The sequence below is a fragment of the Typopeltis vanoorti genome, chromosome 1, assembly GCF_054136105.1.
Source record: "Typopeltis vanoorti isolate ZY-2024b chromosome 1, IOZ_Tvanoo_1.0, whole genome shotgun sequence".
NCBI lineage: Eukaryota > Metazoa > Arthropoda > Arachnida > Uropygi > Thelyphonidae > Typopeltis > Typopeltis vanoorti.
The window spans coordinates 191,397,170-191,418,232 of NC_143549.1; the positions used below are offsets into that span (position 1 = coordinate 191,397,170).

Here is a 21,063-nt window from a genome sequence, read left to right on the forward strand (position 1 = left end):
TTTATCTGAGCATAATGGCTTTTTCTAATTCTAAATATAGTGATAATGAAATTGATGAATTTCCTGTAAAAGATGAAGAAACCAGAGTGGATTACTGTAAAATGCTGCAAGATATTTTGAAAATAAAGACTAATGTGCAGTTGCAGGTAGGTTCTTGACAAAATTTATGGAAAAAGCGTGAAGTTTCTTAATTAGTCATAATATTTTATATGATCAGCATGGATTGTATAGATACTGTCATTTTCAACAATAATTAACACAATTTTTTAAGGTGTAATAATAGCAGCCAGCTTTTAAAATAACATAACTCACTTGAACATGCTAATAATTTTTTTAAACTTTGGTTTACCTCAGTAGAAAATTATATAAAATCAGAATGTCTGAAAATTACAACTTTCAAGCACACTGCATTACACTATCTAAAGGTGTAAATGATACTTAACTTCACTTTAACTAAATGTTTTGTTAACGATTCACCTTAGGAATTTTAATTTTCATTCTTCTTCTTTAGCTTGCTAAACCTCTGAGGTTCTTTGCTGCATATACCAAATTCTTTCATTCCTTTCTGTCTTGAGCTCTTTCATTTTAGTCCTGGATTCCCAGCATAGCCAATCTACCTCTAGTTCACTTTCCATCAAGCTTCATCTGGAATGCTTGTTTAGCCATTCTCTCTCCTCATCCATAATTTTCACATGTTGAAGCCATCTCAATCTGTAAGCTCTTATTTCATCAGCTTGAAGTGGCGATCTGTAGAGTTCATATAGTTCTTGATTATGTCTTCTCCATTCACCTGTTCTGTTGTATCTTGCAAGTCTTCCTTAGACTTTTTCTGAGGGTTTTATTTTCAAAGATCTTCCAAGATTTTGCATCTTATTTTGTTATGCTTCAAGTTTCTGCTCTATATAAAACAATAAGTCTAATGTTTGTCTTGTATATTTCTGTTTTAACTCTGCTTGATAGAATTTTGAAAGATGGTGAATGATGAGATTTATTGGAGGCATTTATTCTAGCTTTTATTTCTGGACTTATTTTATTATTTCAAGTAATCAATGTTCCAAGGTGATGAATGTTTTTTCGACCACTATATATTATAAGATGATATAAACTGAATTTAATAGATCTAATATCTAATTTGTCTGTTAAAACTCTGCCATCTCTTATGATACAGACTGCTCTGTTTGTTAGCATATGTGCTTAACTTTTGTAAAATATGGTGCGAAGAGGCGAAATGCAGGTAATGGCTTGTGTGAGTCAGATTGCAGTATACATTTAGACCAATGCTATTATCCATTTGTTTTTTGATTAACATGTCTAAAAAAGATAATTTTCCTTCATTTTTGAGTTCTAAGGTGAACTTGAATATTGAATGGGATAAAAGTACTATGCCATACATAGAAGACGATTAAACCTACCACTCAATAAAAGAAGCTGCAGTAGTGATCTGCTCAAGAGGTAACCTAAACAGAAACTAAGGGATGACGTCTGTAAATCACTCATAAGATTGCTCAGCATATCAGAGTTCAACTTCACAGTCAGTTTATAGGACACACCTGCTTAAAATGACTAGCCAACTGCTAACATACATGCTCCATGCATTTGTGTAATGGTATCAAATATGAATTTGATATTTTTCATCCTTTGGTTATGTATTAGTTGTAATTTAAGCTTGTTTTTGTTCTTTAAACTGTTTTTGTGTGGAGTTATCTTGCCCAGATGAAGCTACCAGTTACGTGGCAAAACTAGTAGGCTGACATTTCTGTATCAATATCTTTGGCCTATTAAACCCAGTTTATATATTCTCTTATAATGTTCCAAGGTATTTTAAGGAAGCAGTAATTTTAAATTTCAGGTTATCAATGGGAAACTGGTTAATTTTCCTTTGATTGCAATTTTTGCATACTTTTAAATATTTAGTTTTATCCTGATTGATTTGTAATCCTAACTTTTCATCAAAATTTATCACAATTTCGGAGTTTGTTAAAGTACGATCTCCACCTGTTTGCTATTTCATCTCTAGTAGCTAGTATTTCTTCATTGCTATTGCTGATTATTGTTGTTTTCATATGTGAATCTGTTTTTTTTTTTATATATATTTTGATTTTATGGGAAAAAAATTTAGGATTATTTGGTGTAAACTATTTCTGGATTTTTTCAATCTGTTCACAAAAAAAAAAAAAGTTTATTTTCTGTTGTCTGATTATTTTGTCTTCCTTGCTATCTTGTATCTCTGAGCGGCTTTAATATCAGTTGGGCTATTAAGCCAAATGCTTTTAACTTTTTTATTTTTTCTTTACTGCTAGTTCACATTCTTCATTAAACCATTTTTTATGCTGTATTTTACTTTGAATTCCAATTGAGTGTTCTGCTGTTATTTATACTATCCTTGATACTATTCCAGATGCTGTAATTATTTTCCAGCTTCATCTTTTTCAGTTTCTCTTTTAATTTGCACTCTTCTCCCTTTTTTTTTTTCTTCTCTTCTCTGTTCTATCCAGTTTGTTAATATTGTATCCCAGTTGATTTGCATGTGCTGAAAAATATCTACTGTTTATTTTAACCTTAAGAAGAGCACCAATTAGAAAATGGTTGCTATCACACTCAGCTCTTTTGAAACGTAATTAGATGTATGTCCATTAGATTTCCATGTTGTTTATGTATTTTCTTCCTCATAAACATAGCATTGCTTTTTATTAAATTTGAATATGTGGTACAGTCCAATTTTTGCATTGAAATTTCTTAATAAAATGATTATATCCTGATGTGGAATTTTTTTTAAGGATTAGTTCCAGTTTTTCATAGAATTCATCTTTTATTTCCTTTTCTGTGCCTCCTATAGATGTGTCATTAATAAAGGTTATCGTGAATCAATTTGTTTGTACTGTTAATTTGCTTAATCTTTCATTAAAAGTTTAAATCCAGTTTAAATCAAAGATGACCACAATTTTTTCTTTATGATGAAATCTGTTCCAAATTCATGTTTTTCAGAGTTGTTTCCACCAAAAAGTAGTAAAAGGTTTACTCATATTATCTTCATATTATTTTCTCCTGCCCATTATGTCTCTATATTGCTTTCTACTCCATTTTAGATATATAATTAATTCATGTATAATTTCTTGAAATGCTTCAACTCTGTACAAGCTTCTCACATTCCATGAACTTATTCGAAAACCATTATTCCAAGGCATGGATTGGTATGAAAATTTTAATTTTCATTAGTCTAATAAATCTTTCAGTGAAAATGAAGAGTATAATACAATTAACTGTAACCATAGCAAATTCATAAGGAAGGAAGGAAGGAATGCAACAAAGGCTTGCAGTAGTGAATTTCTTTTAGAATAGTCTTGTCCTGTGAGTCTGGAAACTGTGCTGGAAGTTATAACATCTGCTACAGGACAAGTCAACTGTATAAAAAGAATCATTATTATGAAATTCCTAATATATACACTTGTTGGATTTACAAGATACTATGATAGTACTACATGAAAAATTCACATCATTACTAACATCCAATTGGCAGTATATCCTCCAAATTAGTCTTATCATTAATGACTCAGTATTGTCAGATCTTATATTTCAGTTTTCCAAAACATTGTAACTGTATCAGTTCACTTATTTGGGGTGTCGCTAGTGAACGTGGAGGTCGTGTTGAGTTGTGCTGGAAAACGTGATTTTAAAGTAAAGTATATATAGTGTGGTTTTTTGTCTCAAGTTGTGCTTCGGTTGGATACAAGTGTCCTTCAGCGGTGTTATTTGAAACTCTGTGGTATATACTGTGTTTTTGCTGCTGTTTGTTTCACTACTTCAATGTCTAAAGATGGCATCCAACAAAAGATGTACGTCAACTGCTCCTAGGTGGGCTTCTATATGAAAATCTGGCTCTGCTTTGAATTTTTCGCAATGGCTGTGTTGCGGAAACTGTTACATGTATGCGCTGAAGAATGTGAAGGATCTGTGGACTGTTTGGCTAAATGAGAAGAATAAAAACATCAATGAGAAGTGTCAGGATAGGCTGGAGTGATTTGGAATGGAAGCAGACGTCGTGACCGTTGTGGAAGAACTTCGGCAGGAGTTCCTGAAAATGAAAAGTGACCTTCATCTTGTGCAATAGGAATTGGAAGTGCTCAGTAAAGAGGTTCTGGAAATTAAAACTGAGTTAAATGTGTTTGAATAGAGAAATTAGGACTATGGAGATACTTTCGCTGAAGTAACTAGAACAGGATTAAGTATGGGAGAGGCTTTGGTGATTGATGAAGTAATAAATAGTATGGGAGTGATTGGGTGTCAACAGAATGAAAGCACAAGAGGTCTAGAAGAAACAAGATGTCATGAGAGTGAGGGAGTAAGTAAAAGAGCGTTGAGTAATGAAACTGCGAGAGTCATGCTGAATAGCGTAGAAAATGAGGCTGTGAGTGATGTTGTTTGGACTTGAATGAAGTTATGAGTGGTAAAATATGTGGTGATTCTATGATTAAGGTTATGGAGTGCGATATGCTCGAGGAGTGCTTGGCTGGTGGAACAATAGAGAGTGGCTTTAGCAATAAAGAAAGGGCATGATGCAGAAAAGATGATAGTTATTCATGCATCAGCAAATTAGTGCAATGAGTGCAGGGATAGTGATTATCATGGGGGAGTTTAATTATGGTGATATAAATTGGAAGGAGGAAATATCACGTGGCAAAAAGGAAATGACCTGAGTGGTAGTATAAATCAGGTAGCAATAGATTTAAGACCATTGCTAGATATTGTGAAGAAGAAAAGTGTCAATGGGAGCAGTGCCGGTGCTAAGGTCTTTGTTGCCCGCATGCAATTTCTATCTAAGCAACCCTGTAATGATGTGTGTGTGTGTGGTTCTTTTATGACAATAAAAATTTAAATTATTTGAAATTTCTTAAATAAATTTTGACAGAACAGCCACACGTTGGTTTGCTAAATGTAACGAACCAGGGGTGTTGACTATGCAGGATAATCATTAAAAACTCGAATATTCAAATAATTCTCAAAAGTTAAAGCAAATTTTGATAAAGCCACTTCACTTTAATCGTCGAATATAATGATACAGGGATTATAGCCTTCTCACTGACCTGAATCGCTAACAAAATTAAAATGAATTTTAATTAAAGTTAAAATTTATTTGAACTAAAGTTTAAAAAATTCTTGCATTTTACAAGTTACTAAATTCTTAGTAATTTGTAAAAATTTCTTAATCATTTTTATAAGTGGAACTATCTTTTAGGAAAATAAAAGAAACTCAAGATAGATGAGAAAATAAGAAAAAATTCAGAAATAATTAGAACATTTAATATAAGTATTCAAAAAATACAATCTTTACAGAATAACAGAAAGTAAATTAAATTACATAAATATACTTGAGAAATTTTTTAAATGAAAATTTTACGGTTCTTGATTTCATATTCACAGAATTAGAAATAATGGTCTTAACGTCTAATTCCGCACATATATCATTTTCATCATCGTCATCAAATTCCTGACATCTACCCTCAAGGTGTGTACAGGATATGATAGTACTACATGAAAAATTTACATCATTACTAACTTCCTATCTACAATTTTCCTCCAAATCAGTCTGTTACTTGCGAACATTATCAGATCTTGTATTTCTATCATCTAAGGCACTTTGTACCATATCAATCCATCTATATCTTGGTCTTCCTCTGGGTCGCTTTCCTGCCAACCTGGCAGAGAACACTTGTTTTGCTAATCTTTTCTCTCCCATTCTATTTAAGTGACCATACCACCTGAGATTAGCTCTGCTAATGCATTCCTGTATGCTGACAAAGTCAAGTTCTTTCCTAATATCCTCGTTTTTAATATGATATTGCCATTGATGCCATCTGTTCACGCCTCTAATCTTTCTCAGGACTCTCGTATTGCAGTTTCTACTCTTTGGTCAAGTGTTTTACTTCTGACCCAGCCCACAGATCCATAAGTTAAAACTGGTTTGAACACTGTCTTGTATACAGCTAATTTAGTGTTCCGACTAATTTCTCTCTTATTCCATATGAATTTATTTAATTGACTTCCCACCAGACCAGCTTTGCTGATTCTGTTGTCTATTTCCATATTTAATTTACCATCTTCACTAAAAATCCTGCCTAAGTAGCTGAAATGTTTTACTTGTTCCACAGGTTCCCTGTTCACAACACAGTTGACATTTTCAATGATTCTGCCTATTTTCATTGTCTTTCTCTTTTTAATGCTCACCTTCATACCATATCTATTACAACAGTTATTCAATTTAGTCAGGGACTCTTGCAAACTTGTAGCGGATTTATTTAGAAGTATAACATCGCCACATAAATAAAGAGCTGACATTAACATCTCCAATTCTGATATCATGTTTAATACCACTTTCCTTCATAATGTGATCCATATAGATAATGAATAGCAGAGGGCATAATGTACATCCTTGTCTCACACCAGATTTAACATTAAACCATCTTCCTGTACTTCCTTCAATTCTAACTGCCGATTTACAACTCAAATACAGACTAAGTATTGCTTGGTATAATGCCCCATTGACACCATATAACTGTAGTGTATTGAATAGCTTCTCTCTTGGCACCTTGTCATATACCTTTTCCAGATCGACAAAACTTAAATACAGATCTTTGTTATATTCCCATGCTTTCTCAACTATTTGTCTGAAGGTGAAGATCTGATCCCGACAGCCTCTATTTGGCCTGAATCCAGCTTGTTCTTCACCAAGCTTTTCTTCCACAATTCTTCTCAACCGTTTCTCAAGTATGCTTGCATAGATCTTGCCAGGAACACTCAGTAGGGAAATATCTCTGTAATTCTCGCATTCAGTTTTATTTCCCTTTTTATATATGGGTGCTATGAGAGCTCTACTCCAGTCATAGGGAATTTGTCCCTCTGTCCAGGCTCTCTGAACTATGCAGTGCAGCCTCTCTAAGACTTTTATACCACCATATTTCAGCATTTCTGGTCGAATATCATCTACTCCTGCTGCCTTTCCACATTTCAAGCCTTTGATGGCTTTTTCCACTTCAAGTATGGATATGTATTCCTGACTGTAAGCCTGTTGAGAGTTTTTTTACCACTGTGTTATCACTGTTTGTTTCATTTAGCAATTTTTCGAAGTAATTACTCCATACTTCAAGGATATCTTTTTCTCCTGTTTTTATGTAACCCTTATCATCTCTAACTGCTTTTACGGCACTCTTTCCTCCATTTCTAAGCTTCTTCAACAACCTCCAGAATATCTTACCACCTTCTTGATATTTATTTTCTATGTTCTTGCCAAAGTCCTCCCATGACTTTTGTTTAGCTAGTTTTACACAGTGTTTAGCTTTCTTACATTTGTCTCTGTATTCTCTATCAGCACAAGCAAACTTATTTGCCAGGAACTTTTGATATGCTTTCTTCTTTTCCTTCACTGCCTCTTTAACTTCCTGTGTCCACCATAGAGTTCTAATTTTTCTATCCTTGCAGACAACCTCACCACATTCCTCTCTGGCTGAATCAGTCAGGGTTTTCTTCAAGGATTACAACTGAATCTCCAAGATTGGGTTTCTGTTCTCAAACTCTTTCATTTTTTCTTCAATAATCTTTGCGAATTTTAGTCTACAGTTCGCATCTGAGAGCTGCTCAACTTTTATTCGCTTTAAAAATTTCTTACATGTTATTCTTTTCAATACGAAATTCAATTCTATCCCGCTCAAGACTAAATAGTCATTGCTTCCAATGTCAAATCCTCTGTACACTCTGATGTGCTGCACCAGGGAGAAAACATCACTGTCAACAATAACATAGTCAATGAGACTCTTCTTATTCCTTGACTCTTCTCTCCATGTGAATTTGTGCACATTTTTATGTTGGAACATGGTGTTAGTAATAACCAGTCCATGACCTGAGCAGAAATCCAACAAGTATTTGCCATTATTATTGGCTTTGCTCTTTTCTCCAAATTTTCCCAAAATATTTTTGTATATCTGACAATCATTTCCTACTCTGCTATTTAGATCCCCAACAAGGACCAACGTTTCCTCTTTCATTGTGTCAGTTGCTTTTTCTAAAGCATCAAGAAATTTCTCCACTTCTACCTTAGTAGAACCTTTTGTGGGATCATAGCACAAATAAGTCTCATTGCCGAATTTCCCATTCTGATATTTGCCCACATCACTCTACTCGAGACTGCGTGCAATTCAAGATGATTAGCTTCGTATTTTGTGTTGAATACTATGGCTTCTCCTTCTTTTCCTTGATTGTCATTTCCTGAATATAACATTTTGTTTAATGTTCAGAAAGATCTCACCAGTTTTTGTCTTTTTTGTTTCAGTCACTCCTATTATGTCGATCTGGTACTTATCTAATTCCTCAGCTAGCTCCATTTCTTTGCCATTCAGGCTTCTTACGTTGATACTACCGATCTTTAACTCTTGTGATGTTGAGTTGGGGTGTGCTTTCAGATTTGTTCCAGTAGCTGACTTTTCGCTGTTCGCCCTGGTTTCCTGGCGAAAACAACTGGGGCCTTGTTTAACCGTGCGATGCCCCAGGCTGGCATGAAATTTTGTCATGTTGTACTATCATTTTCTATATTGGTTTAAGCCAATAAGAATACAATTTGGTCGGCTAAATCCCAAATTGCCAGCCCATCCTCGTTCGTTCAGTATCCAGGTAGATACCCAACAGGGTGCACCACGAGAAGGTGAGGATTGGACATTGGGTCAGAAGCCCTGGTCAGTTCTCAGCATTCCTTTAAAGGCTATGTGGAGGTCTCCTCTCGGTTATAGAGATTTGACCCTTAAGCACCTGTATATCATTTTCAATAGCTATTAATGCCAATGCCAAACTAACAAGCCTTTTTTTTGTGGCATACTTGATCTTAAGTAGGTTTTAATCAATTTCTACTTGGAAAAGGAACGTTCACTGCTCGCTACTGTAAAGGTATGGTTAATAGTATTCTTAAAGCAATTGAAAAATTAGGGAAAGATAAATTATCGACAATAAAATTAAGAATATCGAAAGGGTTTTGAATATTTAAATTATCCTTCCGAAAAATATCCCAGAATGCACATAACTTGTCATATTGTTCTATTGCATTTATGTCTTTACTGTCGCCGTCCTTCAAGAGAATCTCTAAATTGTCACAATTTTTTTATAAATCTTTGTTATTAATTTTTAGTAATCTATACAAGAAATTAAAATTATCATAATATGTTTTTAGTTGTTCAAAACATTCTATTAATGAACACATTGCAACGTCTAGAAGTGTATAAAACACATTCACACTAAATTTATCTTCTGGCGATTGTGGCGTTTCGTCATGATGTTCGTAGTCAAATTATTGTGTCTACTTTCATCATCGAACTTTTGTACTAGTTTTAAATTCTTGTTCTCCATCCACCTCTTCACTCAGTCAGTTCTTTTGCCGTTTTTAGAACTTCTTTAAAATTTGTATCTGATCGATACTCTTGTAAGAATATTTTTGCCTTGAAGCATTTTACTCACAGGGTTTATTCTGTTAAGTAAATCATGCCAAGTTATAAGCGTGCAAATAAATTTGTAGTCCTTTATTTTAGCACATAATGTTTGTGCTTCATGCTGAGTTTCTTTATTAAAATTTCAAAAAGTGCATTGTAAATTTCTCCTAATGATATCGTAGAGGGCGGATTGCATTAATTTTACTTTCCCATCGCATTTCTGTTGGCTGTTTCAATGTCATATTTTTTATAAACTTTGAAAGGATTGCCCAACATTTGTGAGAGAATGAAAAGAAATTGTATATTTCTTGAATAATTACAAAGAAACTAATTGTATCTGCATTTACTTTGGCTGCATCGTTAATGATTAAATTTAGAGTATGAGCAGCACATGTTACGTAAAAAGCTCTAGGATTTTTGTTCAAAAGCTAATTTTGGAGCCCATACTTTTTCCCTTTCATATTCGTCCCATTATCATACCCTTGACGTCGCATGTCTTCAATGGGAATGTTCCATTTTTCCAGTTGTTCCATTATTGTTGCACATAAACCACGTCCTGTGGAATCTGATATATCTGCAAAACCTAAAAAGTTTTCCCTGATCTTGACAATTCCATTGTCACAGGAAACAAAGCGAATAATAATCATCATTTGTTCTGTTTTACTGACATCAGGTGTGCAGCCTAAAATTATTTAATAATATTTAGATTTTCGGATTGATAATAAAATTGTATCCCTGATTGCATTACTTAAAGTTTCCAATATTTCATTTTGACTGTCTTTACTCAAATAGTGTACTCTATTGTTTCGTTGTAGGACCCTTTCAACATGATTTTCCATAATGGGATGAAACTTCGCAAACGGTTCAACTAATTTAAAAAAATTGTCATTATTCCTTTCATATAATTTATCAGATTTTTTTAAAAAAATAACGAAACTTGTGGCGCAATCATAATTAAAAGAAACACACGTATTAACCACAGTGAAAATTATTTAATCGTAAATATTTCATCTTTGAATCTGGTAATCAATAGTAGTTTTCTTTTTTAAATTTTTATCGAGTTCCTTCCATTTTAGGAAATTTTTCATGTGAGTTAAACTAGTCTCATGTCTATGCAAAGTTGTACTTACATTTCTCCAATTGCTATAACCTTCTACAAGACTACTTGATTCAGTAGGTGCGAAAAGTGTGCATCAAAAGCAAAAAACAGAATTTAAAGTTCCAGAATAAATGAGCCATGTTCTTGGCACGAGCTCCCCGTTTTCCATTTTTCTATTATAATACATGTCACCAAATTTACGACCATATGTATCTCTGGGATATATTATATTTTACTTTTGAACAGGCCCCATTTCAATTAAAACAACTCGTAATTTTTCATCATTATTTCCCCATTCACTTGGATCTTCTAAATTTACGGAGACTAACAATGTGTTAGTGTTGTGGTCAACTACAACTAAATCTTCGCCTGTTTTTCACTTAAATCATGCTTCTTGTTGTCTTGTTCAATAGTACTTTCATGCAAACTGGATGATGTGCACTGTGTGCACAACTCTGATTTCTGATGTATTGAGTTGGTTACAGGGGTGCTTAAGGGTCAAAGCTGTATAACTGAGAGGAGACCTCCACATAGCCTTTAAAGGAATGCGGAGAACCGACCAGGGCTTCTGACCTAATGTCCAATCCTCACCTTCTCGTGGTGCACCCTGTTGGGTATCTACTTTGATACTGAACGAACGAGGATGGGCTGGCAATTTGATATTTAGCCGACCAAATTGTATTCTTATTGGTTAAACCAAAATAAAAAATGATGGTACAACATGACAAAATTTCATGCCGGCTGGGGCGTCGCCCGGTTAAACAAGCCCCCCCCCCCCGTTGTTTTCGCCAGGGAACCAGGGCGAACAGCGAAAAGTCAGATACTGGAACAAATCTGAAAACAAACCCCAACTCAACATTACCAGAGTTAAAGATCGGTACTATCAACGTAAGAAGCCTGAATGGCAAAGAAATGGAGCTAGCTGAGGAATTAGATAAGTACCAGATCGACATAATAGGGGTGACTGAAACAAAAAAGACCAAAACTGGTGAGATCTTTCTGAGCAATAAATACAAAATGTTATATTCAGGCAATGACAATCAAGGAAAAGAAGGAGTAGCCATAGTATTCAACACAAAATACGACGCTAATCTTCTTGAATGGCAGTCAGTCTCAAGTAGAGTAATGTGGGCAAATATGAGAATGGGGAACTGGACAATGAGACTTATTTGTGCCTATGGTCCCACAGAAGGTTCTACTAAGGTAGAAGTGGAGGAATTTTTTGAGGCTTTAGAAAAAGCAACTGACACAATGAAAAAGGAAAAGTTGGTCCTTGTTGGGGATCTAAATAGCAGAGTAGGAAGTGATTGTCAGACATACAAAAATGTTTTGGGAAAATTTGGAGAAAAGAGCAAAGTTAATAATAATGGCAAATATCTGTTGGATTTCTGCTCAGGACATGGACTGGTTATTACTAACACCATGTTCCAACATAAAAATGTGCACAAATTCACATGGAGAGAAGAGGCTAGGAATAAGAAAAGTCTCATTGACTATGTTATTGTTGATAGTGATGTTTTCTCCTTGGTGCAGGACACCAGAGTGTACAGAGGATTTGAAATTGGAAGTGATCACTATTTAGTCTTGAGCAAGATAAAATTGAATTTCATATTGAAAAGAATAACATGTAAGAAAGTTTTAAAGCGAATAAAAGTTGAGCAGCTCTCAGATGTGAACTGTAGACTAAAATACAGAAATATTATTGAAAAGAAAATGAAAGAGTTTGAGAACAGGAATCAAACCTTGGAGATTCAGTGGCAAACTGAAGGAAACATTGATTGATTCTGCCAGAGAGGCATGTGGTGAGGTTGTGTGCAAGGATAAAAAAATCAGAACTCCCTGGTGGACACAGGAAGTTAAAGAGGCAGTGAAGGAAAAGAAGAAAGCATATCAAAAGTTCCTGGCAAATAAGTCAGCTTTTACTCTTACAGAATACAGAGACAAATGTAAGAAAGCTAAACAGTGTGTAAAACTAGCTAAACAAAAGTCATGGGAGGACTTTGGCAAGAACATAGAAAATAAATATCAAGAAGGTGGCAAAATATTCTGGAGGTTGTTGAAGAAGCTTAGGAATGGAGGAAAGAGTGCTGTAAAAGGAATTAGAGATGATAAAGGTGAAATGAAAACAGGAGAAAAAGATATCCTTGAAGTATGGAGTAATTACTTTGAAAAACTGCTAAATGAAACAAGCAGTGATGAGAGCACAGTGATAAAAAACACTGACCAGGCATGCAATCAGGACTACATATCCATACTTGAAGTCGAAAAAGCCACCAAAGGCTTGAAATGTGGAAAGGCAGCAGGAGTAGCTGATATTCGACCAGAAATGCTGAAGTATGGTGGTATAAGAGTCTTACAGTGGCTGCACTGCATAGTTCAGAAAGCCTGGACAGAGGGACAAATTCCCGATGATTGGAGTAGAGCTCTCATAGTACCCATATATAAAAAGGGAAATAAAACTGAATGTGAGAATTACAGAGGTATTTCCCTACTGAGTGTTCCTGGCAAGATCTATGCAAGTATACTTGAGAAACGGTTGAGAAGAATTGTGGAAGAAAAGCTTGGTGAAGAACAAGCTGGATTCAGGCCAAATAGAAGCTGTCAGGATCAGATCTTCACTTTACGACAAATAGTCGAGAAAGCATGGGAATATAACAAAGATCTGTATTTAAGTTTTGTCGATTTGGAAAAGGCATATGACAAGGTGCCAAGAGAGAAGCTATTCAATACGCTGCAGTTATATGGTGTCAATGGGGCATTATATCAAGCAATACTTAGTCTTTATTTGAGTTGTGAGTCAGCAGTTAGAATTGAAGGAAGTACAGGAATATGGTTTAATGTTAAATCTGGTGTGAGACAAGGATGTACATTATCCCCTCTGTTATTCATTATCTATATGGATCACATTATGAAGGAATGTGGTATTAAACCTGATATCAAAATTGGAGATGTTAATGTCAGCTCTTTGCTTTATGCGGATGATGTTATACTTCTAAATAAATCCGCTACAAGTCTGCAAGATTCTCTGACTAAATTGAATAGCTGTTGTAATAGATATGGTATGAAGGTCAGCAATAAAAAGACAAAGACAATGAAAATAGGCAGAATCATAGAAAATGTCAACAATTGTGAATGGAGAACCTGTGGAACAAGTAAAACATTTCAGCTACTTATGCACAATTTTTACTGAAGATGGTAAACTAAATATAGAAATAGACAACAGAATCAGCAAAGCTGGTATCGTGGGAAGTCAACTGAATAAATTCATATGGAATAAGAAAGAAATTAGTCGGAACACTAAATTAGCTGTATACAAGACTGTGTTCAAACCAATTTTAACTTATGGATATGAGAGCTGGGTCAGAAGTAAAACACTTGACCAAAGACTAGAGACCGCAGATATGAGAGTCCTGAGAAAGATTAGAGGCGTGAACAGATGGCATCAATGGCAATATCATATTAAAAATGAGGATATTAGGAAAGAACTTGACATTGTCAGCATCCAGGAATGCGTTAGCAGAGCTAATCTCAGATGGTATGGTCACTTAAATAGAATGGGAGAGGAAAGATTAGCAAAACAAGTGTTCTCTGCCAGGTTGGCAGGAAAACGACCCAGAGGAAGACCAGGATATAGGTGGATTGATACGGTACAAAGTGCCTTAGACGATAGAAATATAAGATCTGATAATGTTGGAGTCTTGACAAGTAACAGACTGATTTGGAGGAAAATTGTAGATAGGAAGTTAGTAATGATGTAATTTTTTCATGTAGTACTGTCATATCCTGTACACCCCTTGAGGGTACATGGCAGGAATTTGATGATGATGATGATGATGATGAGTTGGTTACAATCTGAATCAGAATATTTTAATATTTTAACAAATTTATTAAGAGCTCCAGTTTGTTTCTTAATATTTGCTTCTTTCGCAGCATGACACTTATGATTTTGTGCACCGGATAACTTTTTTTACATTTTTGATTCCATTTCTATTTTATACCCACAAGAAATTATTACACAACATGACACAGAGACGAAATAATAGTCCCCACTGCTCTACTGTCAGTAGGCTCTTGTTGCTAGGTAACCAGTCATATCATATGACTGGTTACCTAGCAACAAATGTTTTGTACAAAAATTCGTTTCTGCACATAAAAACTGTTCACCGTTTCATTTTAGATAGACTGCAGTAGACACAACATTCTGCAGGCAAGCATTTAGCCTGCTCTTGCTGCAAAATTGTAAATATACAATTTGTATGCAATTTTTTAAAATTTTTATTCGGTGTATCCGGCCTTATTTATTTTAATATTGATCATTCTAAGAATTTTTTGTTTTTATGATAAAAATTTTATTTCTTAAAAATGAACTTATGAGTCGTACCTCTAGTGGTGCCTCCTTCGTAGAGGTGCCTGCATGCTCTGAATGCCTGCTTCCGCTGGCCCTGAATAGGAAGATAGTGTGTGTGCTGCCTCATTTTGACAATTATGAGTTAAGTAGATGAGCGACGATAATGAATGATATCATTGCAAGCATGTGCAAAAAAAGAGGTCTGGAATTTGTTGATGTCTGGAGTGTATATGCAAGAGATGGGTTGCATTGCATCTGAACATGGAAGGTCATAAGCGATTGAAGAAGTTACTGTTTTTTGAACAAGTTGAAGTAATTGGGCAGGGAAACTAAAATTGAAAAGGTTGGGTGTAAGAGGGAGAAACTTAGGCAGTAATTGTATATTTGTTGATTCCTATTCGTGGAATAAATTGCAGAATAGAGTGGATAAAAACAGCACGGGACTACTGAAATATGTGACATGTACATCAGTTCTAAAGCTGGTATAAGAACTAAAGGGGATCGGCAATTTTTGTATACTAATGCAAGAAGCATTTGAAATAAGAGGGAAGAATTTTTGGCATTAGTCAGTGCAATCTCACCAAAAGTTGTAGGCATTAGTGAAACTTGGCTGTCAACAGAAGATGTGGTCACTGGAATTGAATGTGATGGGTACAGTATTTTCAGGGAGGATAGAGAAGATACAACTGGGGGAGGAGTACTGTTGATGATAGCTGATGAGTTGCAGCCAAAGAAAGTAGTATATCAAGATGATAGACATGTGAATGATAGTTCATTTGAGGTGGTCTGGTGTGAAATAGTGACCAACGCAACCAAATATGCAGTTAGTTGCTGCTATAGGCAAGGGGGGTACAGAGGGTGATATTGAATTCATGCATCAGCAAATTAGTGCAATGCATGCAGGGTTAGTGATTATCATGGGGGATTTTAATTATGGTTATATAAATTGGAAGGATGAAATATCACATGGCAAAAAGGAAACGGAATTCATACATCTTCTATGACATAATTACTTGAAACAGCACATAACTGAAGGGACACGTAGAGTGAGAATGTTGGGCCTGGTCATTGGTTCAGAGGATATATGCATAAGTAAGGTGTCCTCGATACCTCCAATTGGTGAGAGCGATCATGTAGTGTTGACTTGGGAGGTTGTAAAATTTGTGGAACTCTCTTAAGAAAGGGTATATACGGAACTATTAGGCAATTATAACAAGCTTCGGAGTGAGCTTGCAGCCGTCCCATGGCAGAACATATTGCAGGGGAAATATGTTAGCAGTGCAAGGGATAAAATCAGCGGGTATCTGAGGACGGCAATATCAGATTGTGTCCCCATGGTCAGGAAGACAAACAAGGTAGGCATTTGATGGATGAGTAGTAGCAGTATCAAGCTTGATCTGCAGAAAAAGAAAATGTTATGGAGAATTTACAAGGAGAAAGGTGCTCAGTACACCTATGAGCAGTACAAGGCTCAGACTAGGAGGGTTACCAGCATAGTAAGAAAAGCTAAAATCAGATTGTGAGAAGACCTTAGTCAATAAGATCAAGGATAATCCCAAAGAGTTCTTCAGCTATGTGGCAAGTAAAAGGAAGAATGACTTCGGAAGGATAACTTTAGTGGGTGCTGATGGTATTGAAGTGACAAATTGAAATGTAATAGTAGAGTTACTGAGTGATCACTTTTGAAAAATCTATCACCCAAGTGAAGGCTATCTCTGTACTTGTAGCAATAACTAATGTGAGAATTGAAGTTAAGAAATCAGAAGTACTTAATATATTGCAAAATTTAAATGCAAACACTGCTATAGGTTTAGATGGAATATCAGCTCGGGTGTTGCATGAATGTGCAAAGGAATTGTCAACACCTCTTACTTGTTTATTTAACTTAAGTTTGAACTCTGGTATGGTCCCTAGGGAGTGGAAGGAAGGCAAAGTAATTCCTCTGCATAAAGGCGGCTGTAAACCTGCGGTAGCTAATTACAGACCAATCCCTATCTCAGGATTGGTGATAAAAGTATTGGAAAAGTTGGTTAAAGACAAAATTCAAGAATTGATGGATCAGGATATGATATTCTATAGGGGCTAACATGGTTTTGTTAAAGGTCGATCCTGCTTTGCAATTTATTAACTTTTTATAATAGAATGACATCTGAGTTGGACAAAGGAAATGGCTACACAGTGGTACTTCTGGATTTTGAGAAGTACCACTGTACCACTTTGAGAAGTACCACTTTGACTATGGGGACATCATTTACTTTTCGGAAGTAAGATGGTTAAGTCGAGGTAAAATGTTGAAAAGATTTTATGATTTGCGAAATGAAATCAAGTTGTTTATGGAATCAAAAACAAAATTTGTGCCAGAACTTGACGACAAAAACTGGCTCACAGATTTGGCATTTTTAGTAGACTTGACAGCTCATTTAAATAAGTTAAACATGCGTCCTCAAGGTGAAAACCAATTGATCAATACAATGTTTCAAGCTATAGCACCGTTCAAAATGAAACTGAAACTATGGAAATCTCAAATTAAGGCAAACAATTTTATGCATTTCGACACGTTGGCTAAACACGGTCCTGTGAACAATGAAAATTATGCAGCCTTGCTTTTCGATTTGATACAGGAATTTGAGAACAGGTTTCAAGATTTCCTGAAAAATCATCAATCTTTTGGTATATTTGCGAATCCATTTTCAGTCGACATAAACATATTACCTGCCAATTTTCAAATGGAATGCATAGAGCTACAATCTGACATTCAACTTAAAGAAAAATTTAATCATGTCTCTTTACTGGATTTCTATAAGATATATATTCCCAGAGAAAATAACCCTCGTTTCACAATCATGCATTATTCATGTCATCGCTATTTGGAAGCACCTACATTTGTGAGCAGGTATTTTCAAGGATGAAGCACATAAAGAATAAAACTAGAACCAAAATATCTGATGAGCACTATGAGAACTCACTGAGAATTGCAACTACTTCCATCGAACCAAATATCGAAGCATTAGTGTCTTAAAAACAATGTCAAACATCTCACCAATTTCATGTTGCTGTATTGTCTTTTACTTTTATAATAAAAAATTCATGAATTAATGAAGATTAAATTACTTAAATATGTTAACTATATATTCTACGTTTTTTTGCTCATCAGCTATCGTCAGTGTTAGTGTATTTTATGTGTGGCCCAAAACAATTCGTCTTCTTCCAATGTGGCCCAGGGAAGCTAAAAGGTTGGACACCCCTGATATAAAGCTTGTTACTAATAGAGAATTCTGTAAGAACCATTCTTGAGTTGCTGCTTGTACCATGTACATATAGACCTATTGTGTCTTTTTTGGTAAATGGGATGACCTACTTTGGTGTTAAATCATCCATTACTATAGTAAAGTTTTGATTGCTGTTTTTTTTTTTTTTTTTGTCTAGAGTGTGCTGCAATGAGTCATAAAATTCTTCTATCGCTTCATCAGTGTGGAATGAGGTGGGAGCATATATTTGGATGATCCTGATTTTAAGTGTGATTTCTATTATTCTTTCATCTGTATAATTAGATTCTTCTATAAGGTGTGCAATTCTTTTCTTAATTAGAAATCCAACTCCGCATTGTCTTTTAATTTTTCCATAATAGTATAAGTAGTCTCCATTTTTAGTTTATTAAATGTTCATCTTGCCTGTGAACTTCGCTTAAACCTAAGATGTACCATTTAATATTGTTGGATCGTACTTCCTTGTTTTTGAACTGCCATCTTGTTTTAACTCTGTTCTTAAACAAGTAATAAGTTGCTGGTTGATTATTAATTTAAATATAGAGAAATTTATATTTTTAGACTGCGCCACTCTATTTCTAGATTAGTCTAATGAAATGTAATGAAACCAAGCATCAACTAATTTTATATCAATATTATTTCTTACGTAGACCGAGTTAATCTCTCATGTTTGAAGCGCCTGCTAGGTCCGATAATTTCATGAACGGTGCAGTAAAGAAGATTCAGGCAAACACAATTTTAAAATCATCAAAACAAAACATTTAATTCTGGGTTATATATTATACATACAAACTCAATTTCGAGAACAAGATAATATAAATGTCTTAGCTTAACTGGTCACAACATCTTACAGATTCAGTCTATGGGCATTCTGCTATCAGACTTATAGCTTTCACAATATTAAAATAACTTTTAATAGAGTTCAATTTCACAAAATCTCTTGATAACAAATTTTAATATTATCACACAGTAAGTAAAGTCTCAATACATTAATGGTGGCAACAACTGTTTCATGAGTATACACTTTCATACTTGATACTCCGGCTGGTTTCGGCAAAAAAACATTAAAGTTAATGTGGGGAATAACAGGAGGAATTACACATATATCTCTGCACTGAAGTAACATAAAAGTACAGTTCTTACCGGATAAATCCTTTGCTCATGGTATTCACTGAGACACACTTAAAACTTAATAACCATCATCATCATCAAATTCCTGCCATGTACCTTCAAGGGGTGTACAGGATATGATAGTACTACATGAAAAAATTACATCATTACTAACTTCCTATCTACAATTTTCCTCCAAATCAGTCTGTTACTTGTCAAGACTCCAACATTATCGGATCTTATATTTCTATCATCTAAGGCACTTTGTACCGTATCAATCCACCTATATCTTGGTCTTCCTCTGTGTCGCTTTCCTGCCAACCTGGCAGAGAACACTTGTTTTGCTAATCTTTTCATCTTTTCTCTCCCATTCTATTTAAGTGACCATACCAAATGAAATTAGCTCTGCTAACGCATTCCTGGATGCTGACAGTGTCAAGTTCTTTCCTAATATCCTCGTTTTTAATATGATATTGCCATTGATGCCATCTGTTCACACCTCTAATCTTTCTCAGGACTCTCAATATCTGTGGTCTCTAGTCTTTTGTCAAGAGTTTTATTTCTGACCCAGCTCTCAGATTAATAAGTTAAAACTGGTTTGAACACTGCCTTGTATACAGCTAATTTCTCTCTTATTCCATATGAATTTATTTAATTGACTTCCCACCAGACCAGCTTTGCTGATTCTGTTGTCTATCTCTATATTTAATTTACCATCTTCAGTAATAATCGTGCCTAAGTAGCTTAAATGTTTTACTTGTTCCACAGGTTCTCATTCACAACACAGTTGACATTTTCAATGATTCTGCCTATTTTCATTGTCTTTGTCTTTTTATTGCTGACCTTCATACCATATCTATTACAACAGCTATTCAATTTAGTCAGAATCTTGCAGACTTGTAGCGGATTTATTTAGAAGTATAACATCATCTGCATAAAGCAAAGACCTGAGGTTAACATCTCCAATTTTGATATCAGGTTTAATACCACTTTCCTTCATAATATGATCCATATGGATAATGAATAACAGAGGGGATAATGTACATCCTTGTCTCACACCAGATTTAACATTAAACCATTTTCCTGTACTTCCTTCAATTCTAACTGCTGACTTACAACTCGAATAAAGACTAAGTATTGCTTGATATAATGCCCCATTCACGCCATATAACTGCAGCGTATTGAATAGCTTCTCTCTTGGCACTTTGTCATATGCCTTTTCTAAATCGACAAAACTTAAATACAGATCTTTGTTATATTCCCATGCTTTCTCGACTATTTGTCGTAAATTGAAGATCTGATCCTGACCGCCTCTATTTGGCCTAAATGCAGCTTGTTCTACACCCAGCTTTTCTTCCACAATTCTTCTCAACCTTTTCTCAAGTATACTTGCATAGATCTTGCCAGGAACACTCAGTAGGGAAATACCTCTGTAATTCTTACATTCAGTTTTATTTCCCTTTTTATATATGGGTAGTATGAGAGGTCTACTCCAATCATCGGGAATTCGTCCCTCTGTCCAGGACTTTCTGAACCATGCAGTGCATCCACTGTAAGACTTTTATACCACCATACTTCAGCATTTCTGGTCGAATATCATCTACTCCTGCTGCCTTTCTGCATTTCAAGCCTTTGATGGCTTTTTCTACTTCAAGTATGGATATGTATTCCTGACTGCATGCCTGGTCAGTGTTTTTTACCACTGTGCTGTCATCACTGCTTGTTTCATTTAGCAGTTTTTCAAAGTAATTTCTCCATACTTCAAGGATATCTTTT

General features: G+C 35.0%; 1 protein-coding gene across 3 annotated transcripts in view; it reads left to right on the forward strand.

The window, feature by feature from the left end:
- Positions 1-21,063, forward strand: part of LOC150110723 (uncharacterized) — a 218,339-nt gene that overhangs the window by 174,504 nt on the left and 22,772 nt on the right. For all 3 annotated transcript variants that reach the window (XM_090395972.1, XM_090395990.1, XM_090395981.1), the window contains one exon: positions 41-146. In XM_090395972.1, the coding sequence (XP_090252098.1) occupies positions 41-146 (106 nt within the window). The remainder of the gene's footprint in view (positions 1-40; positions 147-21,063) is intronic.